Source organism: Diplotaxodon limnothrissa, linkage group LG9, assembly GCF_057381915.1.
Source record: "Diplotaxodon limnothrissa isolate DT_005_m linkage group LG9, D_limnothrissa_male_GT1.1, whole genome shotgun sequence".
NCBI lineage: Eukaryota > Metazoa > Chordata > Actinopteri > Cichliformes > Cichlidae > Diplotaxodon > Diplotaxodon limnothrissa.
In genome coordinates this window covers 12,457,726-12,481,946 of record NC_140604.1, presented here as the reverse complement: position 1 = coordinate 12,481,946, position 24,221 = coordinate 12,457,726, and the positions used below count along the sequence as shown (strand labels likewise).

Genomic DNA, 24,221 nt, shown 5'->3' with positions numbered 1-24,221 from the left:
AATAATACAACAGCTTCTTGACATTTTTGTGTTTCTTTTTATCGCTGTATAACTGATTTTAATTGAAAGCCTGCGTGCGCTAGTACCGCTTGCCACGAGTTCCCAGAATCCTTTGCGGTTCTACCCGTGAATGACGTCACATTTTCAATCTCTATATAATATGCATGTTAAATTTTATATTTGGGGTAAAATATCAAGTCTTTTCAAGTAAACCGGTTCAAGTCCAATTCAAGTCCCAAGTCATTGGTGTAAAAGTCCAAGTCAAGTCACAAGTCTTAGAACATTTTTTCAAGTCAAGTCTAAAGTCATAAAATTAATGACTCGAGTCTGACTCGAGTCCAAGTCATGTGACTCGAGTCCACACCTCTGATTCAGACTAATCCTGCAAAAATGATTAGATGCTGCTTCACTGTGAAAAGGGATAATGCACTGCAAAAGCAACCCAATATACTAGCCATGGGTTGCTTTTGAATATCCAATTTCTCAAGGCAAAGAAATGGGATATTCTTCAATGGCCAACTCAGTCACTTGATCTCAGCCTAACAGAGCAGAGTTTCTAGTTACTAGAGATAAAACTGAATGCAGTGAGCACCTCAAACAGCAACAACTGAAAGTGGCTCAAGTGAAGGGATAGCAGAGCATCTCTGGGAGAGAAACATAGCATTCAGTGATGTCCATGAATTCTAGACTTTAGACAGTTATAGAGAGCAACAGATTTTCATCCAAATATTGAAATCAATCTTCTTATGTTACACCCTGAAAAGGGGATAAGTCAATGACGACGCTCAGACACGATGCTTCTCTTTCAGCAGCTTCATTGCGAATGATTCAGAAATATAAACATACATACAAAAGTATTAAACATCCTAACAACGATGTACAGTCTCTGTTAGTTGTAAGACAATATACCTCAAGACTGTTTTCTTTCCTTTTCTATAAGTTACAGATTAAATTGAATGTAAGAATTTACAAAAACAGGTTATGAATCAATAGACAAACTTAGATCATTAAACTGAAATGTACAGAAAATAAACAAAATATTCATATAAAAACACTAATAGGCATTTGTCTCTTCATACAAAATAAACATGTTCTTCGTCCAGATCAAATGCAAAATGCACACAATGTATGTTTCATACACAGTCTGGCACGATAATGCTTCATGCTAGCCACCAACAGAGCGCTTAGCTTAGCTTGCTGCTTATAGCTTATCCTAACATCACAGTTAACACAGGTCATCTAAGTATTCCTAGTAACCTCTTGGTACATTTGGAAACACGGTCAGTACAACTCAACATACATATTTGTAAAGTCCAACAGCAGAATTGCACAATTATTACCTGAAAAGGGGATAAGTCAATGACGACGCTCAGACACGATGCTTCTCTTTCAGCAGCTTCATTGCGAATGAGGCATCGTGGCCAGAGCTCCCCCTTCCGGCAACAGCAGGCATAACTAATCAATCATGATCACTAAATCACATGGATTATTTCCCAGGCTCGACAAGTAGATCACAGATTGAATGTTACACAGGTTGTAGTCACATTAAGGATTATTATCCGGTTGAACATAGTCATGAACTCTTTTAACTATTTTAGCCTGTGTTACATTACGTCTCTTAATGGGACTTCTTTTACCCTTGTTTATACATTTACATATTTGAAATAAATTGAATAATATATTGGGTAACTTTTAACCACAACTTTTTACTCCATTATGGACTTCAACAAATAATCAATCTATCACACACTCCCCCACAAAATTAGATGTCGTCCCGACATCACAACTCTTATGAACTAAAACTTAACAAAATGTCACAAAATCCAGTTGTTTTTAATCTTAGTTTCCTCTTTTGTACTGAGTCTTAAGTCTGTTCTTTGTTCAGTATCCTTGCATGAATAGTGGCTGACAAATTTGGAATGAATTAGGCCACATGGTTATTGGTTGAATGTCTCTGTGTTGTATGGGTTGATACTGGTAGGGCATTTCGTTTGTACACACTGTACTGTAGCATGTTGGAGTACCCAGCTGATCATAGGTGAAAACCTTAGGGGCTCGTCTCTCCCTCCTTGGCAAACTATAGGTCCCTCCTCTGTTGCTTTCAGGCAAGCATGGGCGTGGAGATGCTAGAGTGTCATCCATTACCTCTCCACCTACTTGTCCATCTTCCTCTTGATGGTCTTCTTCCTGTGGCCTATTTCCGTCCTGTGTCGCAGGCTCCTCTGTGTACGACATGAGCCTTTCTTCACCCAGTGGTCCATTACCACCGGCCTCTGGTTTCTCCTGGTCATCACCATGCTCTGTGACCCTCTCTGTACTGGGCACTTGAGTCTGTGTTACGGGCCCATAATAATACCCCCATTCCTCCTCGTCATCTTCTACTTCCTGGTTCACCTATTCTGCGTCTTTTTCCCTCACTCTTCTTTTCTTTTGTTTCGGTGATACTTCTGGTGGCCTTTCCAGGGGTAAGTAATCACATGGCAGCAGCAGGTTGCGGTGCATGATTCTTGACCTTCCCCTCCCTTGCTCTGGTTTCACCTCATACACGGGGAGGCCTTCTGCAACTTGACGGATGACAACATTGATGTCCTGTTCCCAGTGATTACGAAGCTTCCCCGTTCCTCCTCTAGGGGTCAGATTTCGGACAAGAACACGATCGCCAGGGTATAACACAGAGCTTCTCACTTTCCCATCATAATGTTTTTTACTCCTGTCTGCTGACTTCTTTGCATTCTCCCGTGCTATGTCATATGCCTCTTGCATTTCTCGTGTCCATTTCTCCATGTAGGTTCGGTGGTCTGTTTTCCCTGTCTCAGAGGTGAGACCAAATAGCAGATCAATAGGTAACCTTGGGGACCTTCCAAAGAGAAGGTAGAAAGGAGAAAACCCAGTTACCTCACTTCGTGTGCAGTTATAGGCGTAGATAAGCTTGTTCAAGGACTCTTTCCAACTTGTCTTCTGCCTATCAGTAAGTGTCCTCAACATTTGTAGTAACGTCCGGTTGAACCGTTCAACTTGTCCATTCCCTTGTGGGTGGTATGGTGTAGTTCGGGATCCCAATATGCCACAGTTCTTTTTCAGCTGGGCAAAGAGCTGGTTCTCAAATTCGCCACCTTGGTCATGGTGTATCCGTGCTGGCAGTCCAAACTTCAAGGCGTAGTCATTAAAGATGCGATCAGCAACCGTTTTGCCAGACTTGGAGGTGGTGGCATAAGCCTGTGCAAAACGAGTAAAGTGGTCAACAATCACCAAAATATACTCGTAACCACCCTTACACTTGTCCAAGTGGAGAAAATCTATTGACACCAGTTCAAACGGCTGTGTGGTAACAATACTGGTGAGCGGTGCCCTCGCTTCTTTACATGGTATCTTTTGTTTCAGGCAAGTGCAGGTCTTTGTCACATAATGTTCAATGTCTCGTTGCATGTAAGGCCAAAAGAATCTATCTCTGATCAATGATGTTGTTCGATCAGTGCCCTGATGACCCATCTCATCATGCAATTCTCTCAGTACAGTTTCTTTGTACTTTTCAGGCAACACAAGCTGTCTCTTGGTTGTGGTTTTTCTGCAAAGAATACCATCTTCATCAATATGAAGTCTTTCCCATTCACGCAGGAGACACTTGCTTTGGGCACTTAGTGTATTAAGTTCATGCCTTGTTGGCTTTTCATTCCTCATTTTGCACTGCATTATTGGGCCAATATTTCCATCATCTTGCTGTGCTTGTTTGACCTCTGTAACCGAAAATTGGTTGTGTGGTTCTTCACTCACTGATGTACACTGGAGACGGGTGAGTATGGGGCAGACCATTGGTGAGTTGAAATCTGGAGTCTCCACAACTTGGGTTATTGCTGCCACACAATCTGAACCCATTTCCTCTGTACACTGTTCCATCATTTCCTCTATCTCAAAAGGCATTCTTGAAAGACTGTCAGCATCCACATTCTCTCTACCTGGGCGATATCGGATGGTGAAATGGAAGTCTGCAAGCTCTGCCACCCATCTATATCCAGTTGCATTTAGCTTGGCACTTGAAAGGATGTAGGTGAGGGGGTTATTGTCAGTGAACACAGTGAAAGTAGGCGCATAATAAAGATAATCTCTGAATTTCTCTGTGACGGCCCACTTCAGTGCGAGAAACTCCAGTTTTCCTGAGTGAAGATGATAGTTTCGTTCAGCTGCAGTCAATGTCCGGGAGCCATAAGCGATCACACGGAGTTTATTATCTTGTTGTTGGTATAGGACTGCTCCGAGGCCTTGGGCTGAGGCATCGGTATGGAGGATGAATGGTTTAGAAAAATCTGGGAACCCGAGGACTGGTGGCTCAACTAGGCAGTCTATTAGTCGTTCCAATATGCGCTGATGTTCTTCAGTCCACACAATTGACTTGTGTGATGGATCTCCTTTACTCTTTCTTGTGACTTGTTTTGTGTTTGTCTGGTTTTGGGATACATTGTTATCTTCCGCTGTGCCCTTCAACAAGCTATACAGTGGACCTGCAATACGGGAGAAGTCCCGTATGTACTGCCTATAGTAACTTAACAAGCCCAAGACAGTTCGCAGCTCTCCCACATTGCTTGGTCTCCTGTCCTTCAAGGCAGTCACTGCATTGGTGTCAGCTGGATCAATTTTGCTACCTTCGGCTGAAACAATTCTCCCTAGATAGCGAACCTCGTGTTTGAATAATTCACATTTACTGGGTTTAAGCTTGATCCCATACTTCCTCAGTAGTTGAAGCACTTTTCTGACATGATTGACATGATCATCAAATGAATGACTGTACACTAGAGTGTCATCAAGGTAGGGTACACAGATGTTGTCTCGCACCTCTTCCAGACACTCTTCCATGCAGCGTTGGAAGGCTGCAGGTGCATTCATCAGCCCGAATGGAATCCTTATCCATTCGTACAGGCCCCATGGTGTCACAAAAGCAGTTAAAGGTCGGCTGCCTTCATCCATAAAGCCCTGATGGTAGGCCTTGCCTTGGTCTAACAATGAAAACCATGAGTTGCCGCCAAGACTGTCGAGAATGTCCTGCACTCGAGGGATTGGTTGTCTGTCTGGATGAGTCTTTTTGTTTAGTTCTCTGTAATCTATACAGAGACGTAAGCTGCCGTCCTTCTTTCTCACACAGACAACTGGTGAGGCATAAGATGAGTTGGATTTCGTGACCCATCCTTGTGCAATAAAGTTGTGCAGATACTCTTTCATCTCTTTGTATAGCGGCTTTGGTACCGACAGGTAAGTGCGTGCTACAGGATCCATATCCTTCAATGATATCTTCAGTTTCAACTTGTCGATACATCCAATATCATCATCTGATTTGGAAAAGGAAGAGCATTCCTCACGGAGCATCTTTTGCACCACCCCCCTTTCAGATTCACTCAGGTGCGTAAGGTCAATTGGTGGTTCCCATGAGGTGTCAGGAATTTGCTCGCTCTCTGCATTCACTTGATTCACCAATAATGGGGAGCACTGGTCAGATTTCTCTAAAACTGTCACTGGGTACACAGCTTGAATTTGCTCTAAGGTGCCCACAACAGTTTTTCCTGACAGCTCAATGTCGTGATCAGTGGGATTTTGCACATCAAGAACAATATAGGGGGGGACCCCCCTTCTGAGTCCTACTAGTGTCTCACAAAAGTCCAGACCTTCAGCCCACTGAGGGTTTATGTCAGGCTCAAAGAGAAGTGTAGTGTCTTCCTTCAGCGGGCGGGTCTGCACCTTACAGTCAATCTGAACAGAAGTGTGTTTGGGTACAATGACTTTCTCTTTTGTTGTTCTCACAACAAAATCATGTGATTGTTTAGCAGTCACTAAATCAATAAAGGTTGTGACATTTTCTCTTTTAAGGCAAGGGAAAGCCCCTCTTAATGCCTCGTGCAGCTGCTCAGTTCTTTCAGCATCCATTTGCTCTATAGTACTAGTTTTCAGTATTTGCTCAATGACATTAAAGCCTAGAATGGGCTGCGAAAGACTTCCGCCTTTCATCACTAACATGGGGACTACAAGTTCTTTAGGGTTTGCTCCCTCAGCAGCTAGACCAAAAGTGACTTCAATGAAACCCTTGTAAGGGATGTTTTGACCATTAGCAGCTGAGATTTTTAAATCGTCAGGTGCATCAAGTAACTCAGAAACATCTCTTAATTTCTCATGTGGTAAATACTTCTTTTTCCACTCTTCATTAACAATACACACTTGGGAGCCTGTATCCCATAAGGCTTGAGTTTGGTGGCCTTGTATATAACAGTCAACTATACACTGTTTCCCAACAAGAGCAACAAGATGGGACTGGCTGTCCACCCTTTTGGGGTGAATAACACTTGCCTTTGGGTGCGTGTGCTGATTTACTTGAGGCTGAGAGTGTTTGTTGCATTGTTTTCTGTGTCTGGGCCAGTGCTCAGCTTGGCACATCTTAGAACAATAAGTGCTTTTTTTACAAGCTGCACACCTTCTGAGTCTTTTGAGTTTTCCCAGAACACCACAGTAATAGCAAAGCTGTTGGGACGTTACACTATTATTGGTTACTCCCTGTCCCGTGGGGGCAACCACTGTCCGTTTAAAGGTTGATCTTTGTCTGGTCTAGTTAGTTTCGCCCTGCAACCTGCGAGAAAGTGTTCACTGCTACCACATCGATAGCAATGGTTGCAGTACTCAGTCCCACTTTGCTGGCAGCCAAAGCATTTCCTTAGGCGTGCTCGGTTTACAGCAGGATACTGACGTTGTGGTGCAAACCTCTGTTGATACTGAGCTGTATCACCTCTCCGTCCAGGTCCCACAGGAGGCCAGTAGTTTTGTGGCAGATGCTCAAGATGAGAAAAGGGAACACATTCTGGTGCTGCAAGTGAGGCAGAATACTGTGTTTGTGCCGGACTAGGCTGTTGAATTATTTCTTTGATTTGTGCGACTTCAGCACCAAGATTTTTCAATAATGCCATGTCAGAACGGATTTCTTTAAGTTCATTTAGTAGGTCAGGCTGAGCTTTGCTGATGGATTCAGGTTTTAGGTTTTTCCCTTTTTTATCTGCAGGGGTGTCAGACTGAAGTGAATGCACAGTGGTTGGCCGCTGCTGAGAGAGTAACTTCTTTTTATTTTGTCTCTCTGCTTCATTTGCACAGGCAACATTGAGTTTCTCAAGGAGGAGCTCATCACTGGTTGTGGTTTCCTGTAGGTAGGGCTGGAGGTCACTCTTAATGTTATCATTTTGCAGGCCTGTCAGAACTGTATGAAGGAACATGCTCTGTACAAGCACAGGATCATATCTTAAGCCAGATTCAGCTTCTTGCGATGCAAACAGAATTTTCTGTCTTAAGTCTAGGGCACGGATTAAGAAAGTTTGTGGGGTTTCTTTAATGCTTTGGACCTCTGACGTGAGTTGTTTGTAAAGTTCTGTTGCCCCTCGTTCTTGGTAGTGGGACCTTAGAATCCTCCTCAGGGTAGGCAATGTAAGGTTGGTTTTGCCCTCTAGGTAGCTACGCAATTGTAAGCCTGGTGCTATTGCCCTGATTACTGCATCAACTATTTCTATTTCAGGGACTCCTTTGCTGATGCCTTGTTCAATCTGATGGGCTAGGCTGGAGAAAGTTAGTTTATCCTTTTGGCCGGGCTCACCAATCTGACCTGATATTTTGAATTCTCTGCCCCACGGTAGTGTCAGAAAAGGTGGAGGGGTTTGTTTAGCACTATTGTCCCCCACACTCATCGACAGTTTGGCTGTACTAGGTTGCTTCGCCTTGTTCTGTCGTGATAATGCAAGAGCCAACTGAAGCGTCTCTATTTCCTTTATCAGTTGTCCTTCTTCTGAGGCCTCACCAACCTGTTCCTGCACCTCATCTGTCTGGTTAGTATCTGAGGTTTTGTGTCCCGATGTACCGTTCTGAGCAGCCTGTTGCAACTCCAAAATTTTGTCTTTCAAAATCAGTAGCTCAGACATTCCCTCATCTTCAAGCTCATCCAGCTCCTCTCTTTCTAAGTGCTGTATTATATAGGAAATGAGAGAGGAACGACTTTTACCCGATACCCTTTCAAGTTTTGAACCAGCAATATTTAGGAAATCACAAACTTCGATCAAAATGTCTCTTGTCACTGTATACAATGTACCAGCAACTTCTAACTTCAGGTCCTCTAGCCCTGAAGACTCCATTTCAGTCTGTGGCTTGTGGAAAAGATTAGTGTGATGTAAGACCTCTTTGCAGAAGAGTCAGTGCAGCTTCCCTGGCACCAGTAGTTAACCTCAGGTTGCATGCAGGTCCCTCTGCGTAACTGTCGAAACCAGCACACTGTATCTCCCACCGTGGTATTTGATGTGAGGGGTTGAATGATGACTGGGGCGTCTATCTGGGACAGCGGGCCCTCATCACATCCATCCCAGCGGTGCCTCCAAAATGTTACACCCTGAAAAGGGGATAAGTCAATGACGACGCTCAGACACGATGCTTCTCTTTCAGCAGCTTCATTGCGAATGATTCAGAAATATAAACATACATACAAAAGTATTAAACATCCTAACAACGATGTACAGTCTCTGTTAGTTGTAAGACAATATACCTCAAGACTGTTTTCTTTCCTTTTCTATAAGTTACAGATTAAATTGAATGTAAGAATTTACAAAAACAGGTTATGAATCAATAGACAAACTTAGATCATTAAACTGAAATGTACAGAAAATAAACAAAATATTCATATAAAAACACTAATAGGCATTTGTCTCTTCATACAAAATAAACATGTTCTTCGTCCAGATCAAATGCAAAATGCACACAATGTATGTTTCATACACAGTCTGGCACGATAATGCTTCATGCTAGCCACCAACAGAGCGCTTAGCTTAGCTTGCTGCTTATAGCTTATCCTAACATCACAGTTAACACAGGTCATCTAAGTATTCCTAGTAACCTCTTGGTACATTTGGAAACACGGTCAGTACAACTCAACATACATATTTGTAAAGTCCAACAGCAGAATTGCACAATTATTACCTGAAAAGGGGATAAGTCAATGACGACGCTCAGACACGATGCTTCTCTTTCAGCAGCTTCATTGCGAATGAGGCATCGTGGCCAGAGCTCCCCCTTCCGGCAACAGCAGGCATAACTAATCAATCATGATCACTAAATCACATGGATTATTTCCCAGGCTCGACAAGTAGATCACAGATTGAATGTTACACAGGTTGTAGTCACATTAAGGATTATTATCCGGTTGAACATAGTCATGAACTCTTTTAACTATTTTAGCCTGTGTTACATTACGTCTCTTAATGGGACTTCTTTTACCCTTGTTTATACATTTACATATTTGAAATAAATTGAATAATATATTGGGTAACTTTTAACCACAACTTTTTACTCCATTATGGACTTCAACAAATAATCAATCTATCACACTTACTTATAACAATGTTCATTTTTTCAGTTCATTGTGAGGCTTTGAATATGGGGGACTATTGATAACAATGTGTAATGTAATTCTAAAAGACTTCAAGCAATGCTTTTTTAACACTATCCCGGGTAATGATGAAATAGTCCAGCAATCAGTGTTTTCAGGTGGTGATGTAGTGTTAGAAATCTAACTTTCTGCTCTTTGAATATATACCATCAATGATGATTTATGAGTCACTGATAAGCTCAAAATATTACTCTGGTGTGGGAAAGTGTTAAATCACTTGAATTAAATGTGAAAGTCTGCACTTGAAGCAGATCTTGATGTTTGATTTAACTCTGGTGGTGTACAGGGGTGAAATTACAAAACATGTTTCATTGTTCAAGACCTTAATGACCCAGCTGTAATATATAGAGTGACTCTTGTGTCTCACGTTCGAGCTAAATTGCAGCACTTTAAAACCCAAGAAGTGAATTGCAGAGCTGTACAATACAGCGACAATGGATTACCTGTAGTGTCCAAACATACTGCTTACACAGTGGCTCTTGTAGGTCGTGTCAGGCAGATGACAGTGATGCCTGTGATTTCTGATGGATGCTGATGAAATTAACTGATTGCAGTCCACCCCCAAGCATGTGTCTGTGTTTGTTTATGTGTGCCAGTGCAAATGTATTTTGCCTCAGGCTTGTTTCATTATGTGTGCATGAAAACATGACTGTTTGTTTACCCATTAAAAAGAGATAGACCACACTGTGACATATTCAAAACTCACCATTGGGGACTGTAAAGTAAACATATTCTTTGTTACTGAAGATAGAGACACAGTGGTAAGGAGAAGGAAATTATAGTGAACATCCCAGCAGCTCATTGCCTTTTTATGCTGCTTGAAATGCCAAAGGATAACTCTTAAGCCATTAGAAAGTCTAATGTTGAGTGCATGAATATCCTCTTCCCTCTTACTGAGAGATGCTGTCATTACCAGCATCATCATATCTATTCATCTTTACCCCTCATTATAATGAATGAAAAGAAGGAGTCTTTTTATGTTACGTTAAGCCCCACAATACCTTGCAGCTTCCATCAATTCCTTTCCTGAAGTGGGATCCACACGAGCTAATGGTATGCTGCAAGTGTCTCTGTAAAATAGCTAAGCATATTTAGCTACTTTATATATTCTATTAGAAGCACTTAAGCTATAACACAACCTGAAATACTCTAGTTTAGGTTATCTTCAAGTGCAAACAATTCCTTCCCTCGCTACTAAAATCCAAAGTATTGTGCTAAAGTCTCGACCCACTCCTCATTTCTTCATATTTTGCTTCCAAGGAGCCAGACTTTCTTTTCATTTGTTGGAGAAGTATTCAGCAATACTTCTCCAGGCTTTCTGAAGGTCTTTTGTAGGTTTGGCTGCTTGTCATCATTGTCAGTCCAGCTCTTGTACCGGACCATTTTCAGAGGAATGTTTGTTTTATTTAGTTATTTTTAATTGTTAAGCCATTTAATACTGACTTATGAATCGCACAAAAAGGCAACAAACACAAGAAATAAACCAGTCTTGTTTCCACATGTAACAGACAACTTAGCAAAGAGCAAATTTTAAATTGCCTCTTCAGGCAGGTTGTTGCTAGTGTTCTGTTGCAAAATTACTTAATTTATTCCTATTTCTATAGTTAAGTAATACAAATGGCAAAGATAATGAAGTCTGACAGGCATAAAGTAGTAGTTAGTTATTAGCTGAAAACTTGTCATATAGTATCTCAACATGGTGTACAGTGTGTTCTAAAAATATTTGAGGAAACTGAAACGAGGACAAAAGTAGAAGTGGCAGGGGGCGCTGGTTGAATTCAACTACATGCCATATGGCTGAGAGTGGCCAACCTGGGTTTGAGTCCAACACATGGCCCTTTGCCGCATATCTTCCCCTCTCTCTTTCTCCCTCTGCTTTCTTGTTGTTTCTTTACAGTATCTGTCAATAAAAAACTGTAAAAGGTCAAAAAAAAAAAAGAAGAAGAAGTGGCAGGCTTAAAAAACTATCTACAGCAACTGAACAGTATCTGTGTCATGGTCTGCGGTGGGTGGCTGGAATTTCCATAAGGCTCCTGAACTGACCTGGGATCCGCCCCTGGGCAGGGCCAACTCCAGCTCCTGCACACCTGGAGCCTATTGCAGGCAATCAAGCCAGAGGGATTTAAACCACACATTTATGTTCATTCACTGCCAGTTCGTCATCAACACATGTTGGTAACAGGCCTTATACTTCAAGTTCTTGCTGTGCTCTATCTTGTTAACAAGACTCTCTTGTGCTGCAGTTGCTGTATTCACCTTGGCTCATGCTCCACCTCTGGACTCAGGATACCAAGCAATCATTTTGAAAATCTCTCTGTGCCTCACCTGCTTGCCCTCCTGCCATCACACTCCATCTGAAGCCCCGGATCTCAGGCCAGCCTTTCCACGCCACTCCGCTTCCCCTGGATTCTCATTACCCCCCTCTCAACACTCCATGTCCCCTACTGCAAGTAAGAATTGCTACTCTTACAACTGGCCACTTCAGAGCTGCCTCCACTACCTCCCTAACTCCTCTATCTTCTCTCTTAAGCGTGACTGTTCCCTGCTCAGCTCCACTCTGCATCTCAGGCCTCATTCCCTCGCCCTAGCCACGTTCCCAAGGCCACGCCTCGTCAAACTCCACGTCTTATTGTTTTTTTGTCTTTGCTACGTTTTCTTTTTTTGCACTTAAGCCTAATAAATTGTTACATCATCTGCTGTCTCTGCTCTGGGTTTCTGCACCTGAGTCCTGTTCAGTACAGGCCACTCGGCCCCCTGACAATCTGAAAGTCAAGTCCTTAAGAAATTGAAAAGAAATCCAGCAAAGGCCTGATACAGGAGCTAAGAGATGCATGCAGCCTGTCAGCTGATCCATTTAGTGTTTGCCAAACCCTTATTAGACTTCAATATATATGGAGGGAGGTTAGGAGAGAAGTAAAACAGTTAGTGTTGGGTAAGTTACTTTTAAATTAGTAACTTAGTTACATTACTAGTTCTATCAAAAGTAACTCAGTTACTTCAAGTTACTTGTTACTTTCAAAGTAACTAGTTACTAGGGAAAGTAACTTTGGTTTTACTCAGACTTCTCTTGTTAATGTGTTGCTTCTTTAACTGGATACCCAGCAAGATTGCCAGTCTTCTAGCTTGCTTACTTGCCACAAGTGCACTGTGCCACCTACCAATAGAAAGGAAAAAATAATCTGCATATTTCCACAAGAGAAATCCCACGCCTAGACCGCCATTGACCGCCGCCATGATTCTAGCCTACGTCATAGCGTCATGTGCGCTTTTTACATCCAACACGAAAACTGCAGTCGTGGTGCTTTCGATTGTACTCGGAACTCAAAAATTCTGCCTTCTGAATAGGAAGATGTAGGTAACACCAGACTGCAGATGAGCTGCTTACATGGCTGGAGTGGGACAAAAAGTTGGCCCAGGCATTTTTACTAGAGACTGGCCCACCATTATAGGAAAAATCATAAAGCCTTTGAATGAAAACAAACGCTGTTGTGACAGTGATGTACACTGTTTTGATGGTATATATGTATCAATCTATCAATCGTTTGTTGTAAGATTCAATTATTTTTTAAAAGCGAGACATTTTAAATGAGAATAAGAAAGAAAAGTACTTTGTGCCCCCTCTCCCTGTTAATGCCCTACCTGCCCCCCTGGCAACACTTTGCTAGACCCGCCCCTGCACAGTTACAAGCTGTCAGCTACATAGAAAAAGGATCCTGGTGTTATTTGTCTCTCAGAAACAGTTCATAACTTCCCTTCAACTCATTCATGTCACCCAAAAGGTAAACCTGTTTCTCCATCACAGCTCTGATTCAGTAAGGACATCTCCTGGTTTCATCTTCATGTTTCCCTCTCACCAGATAACCAAACCGACATCATGACCAGCAGCTTTTACAGCTGTGGCTCCAACAAACATCAGCTGATACTAGAAAGTAAGATTAAATAAATTCTAACAACAGCTGATCAAGCTTAAACATGCTGCTGTTGTTTAGCGCGACATCCGCTGGTTTCTTCTTTCTGGCGCAAAGTAGGCGATAAACAAACAAGAGAGAAAAGCCGATCAGCTGATCATTGATCAGTTTCACGATTGAAGTAGCAACAGGAGAGGGAGGGGGGAGAATGAGAGAAGAAGAGGCAGCTGTTCAGTCACACACTGTTCTTTACTTTAAATCCATCACAGTACAGCAAACTACCCTGTTTATCCTGCACTAACCTGCACACAGTTGATCTACCTCAGTTTGCTTTGCAGCATGTTTCACAATATGAAAAACTAGGTTCAAATTTACAGACTCAATATCTGAGTTAAAACCATGAGGACTTACATGTAAGCTTTACATTTCCAGTTTATCAACACGTCATTTGTCTTTATGTGACATACCCTGGTGATTAATATACAAACAGGACTACCTTTCATGTGTTTCTGTTTAGGCTCAAATCGGTTTCATGTTTGAAGGCTCTCAGTGATGTGAAACAATAACTCCCTGCAAATTTGTTAAACCAAAAGTAACTAGCTCATTTTGAAAATATAAGGAGTAGAAAGTACAGATATTTGTTTAAAAATTTAGGGAGTGAAAGTAAAAAGTTGTCAGAGAAAAACTACTCAAATAAAGCGCAGATACTTGAAAATTCTACTCTTCTAGTCATGACAATGATCCCAAACACACTGCTGATAACAAAACATACCTGGTTAGAAAAACACACAATAGAGTCATGGATTGGCCTCCCCATAGCCTGGATCTCAACTTTATTGAAGTAGTGTGGGATCATTTTGACATAGAAAGGAACAGAAGGGAACCAACATCCAAAGGAAAGCTTTGAATGTCCTTCAAGAAGCTTGGAGAACTGTTTCTGAAGACTACTTAAAGAAATAACAAGAAAGCAGACTAAGAAAGTTCAGAATATAAAGAATAAAGATGGTCGTTGAATTTCAAGGTTTTAAGAATTGTACAAACTGTTTTTGCCTTATACTCTGTATTTCCATGTATATTTAAAAAATACAGTATAAAGAAATGAGGTACGGCTTAAGACTTGTGTGCAGTACTATACTTCTATTTTTCCATCACCTTTTAGGAGAAGTCATTTGATCAAATTGTCCTGTTTAAGATGATACAGGTTGGGTTTCAAAAGGGAGAGTCATCTGAAGCATACCTCAAACTCTTTTAGATGAGTGCTCATATGCTAATATGAATACTGCATGCCTATGATGGACACAAACCAAACAAGGCAAATGGCTTCCACTGTGGGATGCATCGTTTCCTGATTGGAATAAGCCGAATGACTAGACTAGGGTGCTGACTGCTTCTTCATCAGATCAGGGGCGATATTCATTTTTAGCAGACAAAATAATTTGAATGAAATGTACAATAATTCGTTTTAATGAAAATGCGCCGATATCGTCTCATGGTTTTGGTTTTATAAAAAATACAAATGTTCTTCCACAGAGACATACATAACAATAATATCTTACAGGGCCATCTTTAAAAGAATGGCAACTACATTTTACAATCATTAATACGTTACTTTCAAGGTTTAAATACTTTTAAATAGAATTTTAATAAGACAAAGAAAGCAAACACTGTATGTAAAGCAAGTAACAATTTTGCAACAAAACACAGTCATGTCATAGCAAATCACTGTGGACAAAATGTTAACATTCATGCAAAAGCGTCTTGTGCTGGCAGACCTGACACTTAGCAAATAAGGCATACTAGTCTGATCAGCAGCAACGGAAATGTGTATAAACTGTATAGCATGTTTTTCAGTAAAGCATTAAAGTCCATGCTCAAGTCAGCCAAGAATCCAGAGGCAAAAATTAGAAAAGTTCAAGTAATGCGAAGTAAAGAAACCACAGTCCATTTCAAATAGAAGAAAACATGGTCAATAAGGAGGTCCTTGTATCACAAACGATGGTGCTGTAGTTGTAGTTGAAAAGTATCACACTTAAGAATCATCATCAGTTTTTATGACATGAAAAAGGGTCACATTAAATATTACCTGATGCCCATTATTCCAAGCGTACAGCGCCCTCTCTCTGGCATTGTAGTCGAGCATGGAGATGTGAAAGTACTGGTTGTGGAAAGGAATGTCTATGTATTCATAGGTTGAAGTCTTGGTAGAGTAAGCGTAGTAAACCTTTGCTCCCGACAGGTGAGAATTAGTAATATAAAGTGTCCCGCAGATCATGAAAGATTCACCTGCGTTCCTTTTGGAATATTCGGTGGTCCAAGTCTTTAGGACCTGCAGAGTGTCAGGGTCGATCTGAGAGATGACAACATTTCCAGCATTTTGATTGGTTGCGTACACAACCCACATTCCCAGTTCATCAGCCATGACGTCGATGTCAGAGTATCCCCCCCACGTATATGGGTACATGTTGTAGAAGCCGGCAAATTCCAAAGCTCGCTGGGCCAGCACGCTGCCCGTCTCGAAGTTATACTTGACAATGATGTTGCTCTGGTACTTGTTGTAATAAAGCGATCCATTGTAGACCATGTGATTTGTTCCCTCCCATTTAAAGGGGAGGCTGTAGGTTCGAGAAACCACCCCTGCTACAAAGTCTTCCATTGTCTTGTATTCACGTACAATCTTGCTATTGCTGTAGCTGTCCATATACCAAACCTAACAAGAGATGATGGAGAGGACAGATGGTTAGAATCAGCCATCAGCAATACAAAATCAAATCTGAATCATTCTTGATATTATTAAAAAAAACCCACATCGTACATCTTTTTAAAATCACCCCTCCCAAAAATAAATAAATAAATCAAAACCCCATCTATAAATGCAAGCCTCTTCTTAAATTGCTGTGATATTCTGCCCACTTTAACAACAGAGCACATCGCTGATATTAAATGCATCGCACCCTCATGCTCTCATAACTCACCCTGTTGTTTCTGGTTGATGCGAGAGGATCAGTCATCCATGCCCCAAACCGGGTTCCAGATGTCTTTATTGTAACAGGTCCAGTGATTTTCATTAATTTCCCACACGCTGTTAATAAAGAAATGCAGCGATAAGATGTGCTGTGGTGCTTTTTGTCTCTAACTAGATTTCTGAAGCCAATTTCATGCCTGTTCCACCACAGAGTGTGCCCTCCGTGCATACTAAGGTAGCAGTGGAAGCAAGATGCTTAATTTAACTTAAAACAGAATTACACAACTGATGTTTGTAGCTAAAGGAAACTCAACTTATGTCTAGTGCACAGTTCTTTAGAGTATCTGAAGATTAAAAATGTACACATCTCTTTCTCTATGCAGACCTCCTCCACCTGTTATTTTGGTAAGTTATAACAGGCTTGATTTAAGCACAATTAGTAATGGATGGTTGATCTTCAAGTACGGAACAAGTGTCATTAAAATTGCCATCATATTAAGAAATCCATCTTCTGCTTGTTCACTTTGCCCCCCCACTCAAAGCATAAGAAAACAGATCCCTGAAAGTCACCATGTAATTTGAATGTTGCCTACTGCACTAATTAATAGCTTAACTTCCCGGGAGAAACTGTGCTTGTAGATATTAAAGGCACAAAGTGCTTCCTTTTTGGCCCATTAGGAAGAAATTAGGCATGGCACATTACTCTCACTTCCCTCAGTTAGAGATTTTAGAACATTTAATGTTAAAGGCCAAACATTACAGCAGTCCTTAAAAAATGTCTTTCACCAGCATGAATTCTAGATGAAACACACTGACATTCACAAGGTTTTTTATTTCTCACAGTTGTTATATCTCAGATCAACATTTGTCACTCTGAGATGTAACAAGAAATAAGCAAAGAATAGTAAAAGTATCTGAAGTTGGACATTCAAAGATTTTGAAGCTTTGGTTATATTAATTATATTATATTAAAGTACTTTGTGAAACTGTGTGCAAGTGTAAAGCCACTGCTCATTTTTTATATATTTTGCTTCCAAAGAGCCAGATGTTTGTGTCATTTTTAAGTGATCTTGAACAATTTAATCCAGATTCTCTTAAAGCCTTCGGGAGGTTTTCTTTGGACATTGGCTGTTTTTTCCCCCCACTCATTTTCAGTCCATTTCCTGCACCTCACTGATTTTCTAGGGTTTCAGGATACAACCCTCAAGTTGCGTCTGGCAGTTCAGCTGATCCATCTACTGTTTGGTGAAGCCTCATCACCAATGGTCTCAGTGGAAGAGTGACTGCCTTTCTTAATGAAGGAAAACGCAGTATGCCACGTTACACAAAAACTGGACTGAAAATCTCACGCAACAGGTGATGGAGTGATGAATCCACATTTTTGGTTCAATATGTTGTCAATATATATGGAGGAGATCAGAAGAGAGGTACAGCTATCTGTAAAACACCGTGGGGGCTCTGTCATTTGGGCTGCATTTCAGTGGTCTTGGGGATTTTTTTCAGAACTGATGCAATCATTGATGCAGGCAAGTGATGCTGGATTTTGATCCATCTGGAAAACATCTAAATGGTAAAGGCTTCATTTTTCAACATGACAGTGATTCTAAAACTGCTGTAAAAGCATGTCTGCATAAGAAAACACACAATGTAACTGTGTGTTTTGTATTAATTAACATTATCTTATGTTCTTGTTTATTCTGGTTATGTATTCTGGTAAAATTTTCCTAGTTCTTCGGTTTTGGTTCTGAGCTTCTTCTCTTTAGTCTAGTCTAGTCATCCCTGCCCGTATGTTCCCTCTGTTCCCTGTCAGTATCTTGTCTCTGATATCTGTCAGTCTGTCAACACGTTCTCACTCCCAAAGCGTAACATTTTACGCTAGGTGACAAATCATCGGTATATTGCGCTTACGGTCACCCAACAGGTCCCTATTTTACGAGTTCGGAAAAATGAGGAAACATGAGAGAAATGAATCTACACATTTACGTTTCTGTTACTTAAATCACTTTGGAAAGACACTATCTAACACGATTAATGTGGTGGTTAAGATTAGGGATAAGGTTATGGTTAGGGTTACACGGCTGGAACGTGTTTTACTGCGGGAGTGTCATTCTGTTCGATTTCATCCACAATCCAGCGCGTAGCATAGGAACACAGAAGGTCACCTTTCGCATTTCCATGGAACGCCTCGGAATGTGACAAATCGTTGGTATATTATGCGTCAGGAGTGAGAATGGGCTGTGCTCTTAGTTCTGTCCTGGACATTCTCTGCTTCTGCTTGCATTTTCACCTTTTGGAATAAAGTTCACTCGCATCACAGCCTGTGCTTGCATCTCGGGTCTTTCTCATAAACAGTAACAGTATTAGTTCAAGAAGACTACTTAAAGAAGTTACAATAAAACTTGTCTAAGACAGTTCAGACTGTGATGAAAAATGAAGGTGGTCATACCAAATAGAACTAGTTACTTTTGTTTTCCACATGTTTGAATAAGTTGCTGCACTATTTTCCTGTTGTCCTAGCAACATACACAGAAATGAGCGATGGCTCTAGACTTAAGCACAGCACTGTGCATTTCCCTAGGTGGTTAATTTCTTTAGCAGGATTACTCACAAGTACACCATGATGGCAACTAGGGCTGCCACGATTAGTCGACTAGTCACGATTATGTCGACTATTAAAATCGTCGACGACTAATTTAATAGTCGACGCATCGTTTGAAGCTTTGTAAGATCACAAAGGACGCAGGAATGAGTACCGGTAGTAGGATTTAAGAGTGTAATAACGGACTGAAACAGAAGATGGCAGCACTGCATGTACAAGGATGCCAGCTGCCGTTAAACCCCGAAGAAGAAGAAGCTGTGTCCCAGAATTCATAGCGCAGCCCAGCGCAGTTGTCAACAATGGCGGCAGCTAGTTAGTTTTAACTTTACTCTTATTATTCTTTCTGGGTCACAAAATAAACGTTTAACATATTTTCAGGCTTGAATGTAGCTGTGTAAACCTCAAATATCTGCTCAGTTTATCAAGACACCACATATTTTCAAAAGCGCTCCGACGTTTTCGGAGACGTCTGTTACCCACTAGCTCGTTAACTAGGCGGGGGCAAGGCTAACTAGAGCCGTGAGAACACCGGACTCCCGGCAAATCGTTTTCAAACCCACCGCCGTCTTTCGCTAGTCAGGTTAAACATATATATAAGTCACTTAGATAACTTAAAAATGTTATTGTTTGGCTTTTAGTATTTTATTTGTTCCTGAGTAAATCGGTTTGGCTGAGATTAAAGGTATAGTTTTTGCACAGCTAAAACTGTCAAGCAGACAGCTGATTATCAGAAGTGTGAGACGCTGGAGAATATACTCTGGTGTCCTGTTATATTTTAGATAGCAAGGAGTTTATTAAACTTCACCGAAACAATCTGCAAATTTCATTAAAAATTAATAAACTACCATCTTGTCTTTATTTTTAGTTAGCACAAACACTTCAAGCTGTAAGCTAATGATAGTTATATAAGACCAGATGCTGCTGGTGCAATAAGCTGTACGCTGTACGTCCAATGGATGATGATCTGATTAGTCGACTAATCGCAAAAATAATCGGTGACTAGTCGACTATCAAAATAATCGTTTGTGGCAGCCCTAATGGCAACACCTATAACATCAATACTCCTATGTGAACTTGTTACAACATACTAATGCCATTGTTTTTACCACACACAGTAGTATTATTTTTAGATGAGCACAGTTTTCTCAGTACACATGTGGCTTCTTATTTTAGTTTATTGTGATAACAAGAAGAATTCAAACTTTTTGTACTATCAGCAAAATGCAGTGCACACTACTCACTCAGCTTGCCCATACAGCTGCGGAGCCGACTGTCTAGTCGCAGGACTCGCTGATAAAGCTCATCGTAGTCATACGCCCCAAGTTCCTCCTGTATGCCTGTCAACACCGCAGACAGGTTTCTGATCTCATCCTTGAACTGAGAGATGAGTGCAGCATCCATCTTATACTGCTCCAACACAGGGATCAACGGCTTCAGCTCGTCCATCTTGTCCTTAAGCTCCTACAGAAATGACAGCAGCAGAGATGAGAAACAAAGGGGAAGAGGTGGGAGATCGCGGATAGGTGCAAAAGTTAGGAAGAAACGAAATTACTGTATGTCAGGAAATGTCCATGGTAGAGTTTTATTGTACTGTAGTAGAACAGTCAGCCTTACATGAAAGAATAAAGTAATGCTAGCACTGACATCTAGTACTATTAAACACAAGGAAATGGACCAATTTCCTATTTGCAATGATACAATGACATTGGAATTTGTTGGTGGTCAACCAACAGCTCAATTTGTGATTTTCCAGCTGCTTGTTGCGAATCTTTCAGTTCATTTGGTGTCAGACAATTTGCCACACCAGAAATAATCCTACTCCCCTACCAGCTGTCCAGTACAATCCACACGGGGCAGTGACAGCAGCGAAAAGAAATCTAAGATTTGAACCCTTTCTGAATGATTTCTGAAGGGTTTGTGGTAAATATGCTATACATTTTTATTATTATGGTGAAAATTCAAGGGAATCTGTAGGGTAGTTATTAGCCAACTGCACTAAATTAAGCCTCGGACAACAGTGGCTTTCTAGTCACAGTGTCAATTAACTCAACTAGTAAACCCTTTCATGACTTAGTATTTCTTGGTTTTCTCTTCTTTGAAATATATTAAGTTAAAAGAACTGTTAGATTGAACTTATGTAAAGACTTGCATGAGAAAAGATACTGAGCCTGTTTACACTTTAACAGATTCATGGTACAGAAAGGCATAAAAACAACTAATTCACATAAATGAAAACAAAACACAAAGATCCACTGAACATTAACCAGGTAAAAATAAAACACCTGGAAATTTCTGGCTATGATGGATTTCCTGTCATCCTCAATCTGTCTGAACTTGGTTCTCAGACCCTTCATCTGGTTTTCCATCTTCATGACATACTGGAAATCCCTCTGAGTGCGCAGGTTCAGCACCTCAATGGACTGAGACATGTTCTGCACCTAGAATAAAAGAAGCCACGTTAAAACTGGAACGGGGGTTCCAATGCACAAACTGAGACGCTAGCTACAGTCCATGATATGGTTGTAAAGTAAATATATGACGTCTTCTGTTCTTTCCTTCTTTCCAGCCAGCGCAGCTAACTGAAAGGCACTTTGATGGGTTTCCCTGGTGAGCCTGTGTGTGCCTGAAATTTGTAATGGGCTATTGTTGAAAAGAGAAAAAAAAATCCTGGAAAGGCCTAGCAGCACCCCACTTCAGTTAAATTTCACAATAAAATACCTTGTATCGGGAGATGAAAGGAAAATAAAGCTTATAGAGACTTGTTACGTCTTTATTCCTATCCTTTATAAAACAACGTGTGTGTGCAGGTGTGTGGTAAAATCGTGTGTTTACCTTCTCTAGTAGCTGGCGGAGCTGTCTGCTCTTGGCGTCTCTAGAGCACAGGCTTTGTTCTGGTGCCACCACTGTGCAGATGCAGCGCCCATCAGCATCCTGGGCTGAGCTGTACACCTGCCAGCCCTCCTTTGGACCGATAGTCTGTAAGACCCAACAAATATATGTAGAGTCTAAGGATGGATAATATATTACATATACTCTAGTATATATATGGAATATGTATAGACTAAGGTCTGACATCCTTCACTTGTTGTAACTACCTATGTCCCATGCAGTATATGATACATGACTACATGACTTGCCTGAAGTGACGCTCAGCTTGATTTTTACGAACATTTATAGAAATGTAAGTTTGTAATCAAGTGCAGGTAGTTGTAGAATGAAAGGGAATGAGAGAAAGCCTAAAAATATTAAATATTACTTTATAATTTTACAAGAGGTAGTTTAAGAGGCATGTGTCCATTGCTTCATCAACTAAAGCTGCTAAATCAGTCTTTTGCACTTTCTGTGATTTTATGGACCAATATCAGTAATCAGATTTGTGACTTTTATTTTTTGGGGATGTGCAGTTTGTCTGGCCAGTCTGAGCAGGTGTCGCACACCTAAAGCTTGTGTTGGCTACGCTGGTGTGTAGTATAGTAATCCACTCTGAATTTAATAACACCTGAAAATCAAAAAGAAATGCTGTTTAGCTTTGGAATTAATCTTGATACTGGGTTTGGTCACTATTGGTAGCAGTAAGCTAGTAAATAAAACTGCTAAACATTAGTAACTTACATTTAGAGCACACATAGCAACTCTGTTTTTTTGGAAAGGTCAAGAAAGGCCTCTATTCTGCAAGGTTCCTATACACACAGTACAGTATTCAGAGTATTGCTCCTGCGCCTGTGCACACGTCAACATCAATGTGTGGAGAAACTTAAGCCCTTACTAGCCTGCTGTCATGCTTGCCATGATTGGATAAGGCAATTCAAGGATGTCAATTAACCTGTGTTGAGTGCAATACTTTTCACCACATCTGTCAGAATAGCTTCTAACACATCGATTTGTCAGCAATCCCTTCGGTCTTTTCTTGTTTAATCTCTGCGTGGATACATTTTTTGACACTATTCCCCAACTTTTAAGTAAGTTTTTACTGAACTGTTATGTTATCATGTTTAAACTATGGGAATATCTCAGTATAATGCATAATATATGACCAGAATCAAATACTCTTAATAAAGTAACACAACAGATCTAAAAGTCATCTATGAAACTCTGACAGCTTTGAACTGTGTGTAACTTACGTAGCTTCAAGTACCTTTTTTCAATTATTCATAGGACTCGGGGCCATGCACTCTCTAGCTATAGAGATTTAGCTGACTCTCCAGTAAAGCAAACAGACAGAGGAGCCAGAAGATGCATTTGTAATGATATAAATATTTATGTGCTTGTAAACCTTCTCATTCACTGTAATCTGACATCTGAAGAAAAAAAAATGGGAAGAGGAGGGATATGAATAGACAGAAGAGTTGAAGAGGTGGTTATGTAGGTAAACAACATCTGAAAAAGGGAAAGAAAACAGAACATTGCTGACAAAGAAGTACTTTGTACAGTAAGCACAAAATGCTGAGATGAGGAATAAACAGGTAGGCATTCAAAATGTACTGAGGAAAAATGAAAGAAAATTGCAAAAAGTTGCAAAAGCAAAAACATTAAAAAACTAGGGCAGTGCAGTCCATCTCACTGATGCTTAACTATTGATTGCTAAATATTGATTTATTAAAGCTGCCTACTAATGCAAGACAAATCTTTTACAGTAACGTCCAACACGATGTACATATCTAAACCTGGCGAGCTACTGCCGTATCATTAAAATGTTGGGTTTTTTTTGCCTGTCCCGTTTGGTTCTTTTGCCATCAGAATTATTGTCTGTACCAAAGACGCCTCGTCCCAGTGGCCCCCAGGATTACAGGCCCGTGGCACTGACCTCCCACATCATGAAGACCCTGGAAAGGCTCATCCTGGACCAGCTGCGACCCATAGTAAGACCACATCTGGATCCCCTTCAGTTCGCTTATCAGCCTCGTCTCGGAACAGAGGACGCCATCATCTACCTGCTCAATCGTGTCTACACCCATCTGGACCAGCCGGCGAGCACTGTGAGGGTCATGTTTTTTGACTTTTCCAGTGCTTTCAACACCATCAGGCCGACCCTCCTGGGTGATAAGTTAGCAGCGATGCAGGTGGATGCTTCTCTGGTGTCCTGGATTGTTGATTACCTGACAGGAAGACCACAATATGTACGTCTCCCACAGTGTGTGTCTGACAAGGTGATTAGCAACACAGGGGCACCACAGGGGACTGTCCTCTCCCCCTTCCTCTTCACCCTCTACACCACAGACTTCAGCCACTGCACAGAGACCTGCCATCTTCAGAAGTTTTCTGATGACTCTGCGGTGGTTGGATGCATCAGCAGGGATGATGAGA

At 41.0% G+C, this 24,221-nt stretch overlaps 1 protein-coding gene across 1 annotated transcript in view; it reads right to left on the bottom strand.

Moving 5' to 3' along the window:
• Positions 1 to 15,385: 15,385 nt before the first annotated feature.
• olfm3a (olfactomedin 3a) overlaps positions 15,386 to 24,221 on the bottom strand; it is a 30,268-nt gene continuing 21,432 nt past the window's right edge. The window contains exons 2-6 of the mRNA XM_085361957.1: positions 21,750 to 21,893; positions 21,200 to 21,355; positions 20,159 to 20,378; positions 16,329 to 16,435; positions 15,386 to 16,063 (exon numbers count right to left, since the gene is read on the bottom strand). Coding sequence (XP_085218083.1) covers positions 15,386 to 16,063; positions 16,329 to 16,435; positions 20,159 to 20,378; positions 21,200 to 21,355; positions 21,750 to 21,893 — 1,305 coding nt within the window. The remainder of the gene's footprint in view (positions 16,064 to 16,328; positions 16,436 to 20,158; positions 20,379 to 21,199; positions 21,356 to 21,749; positions 21,894 to 24,221) is intronic.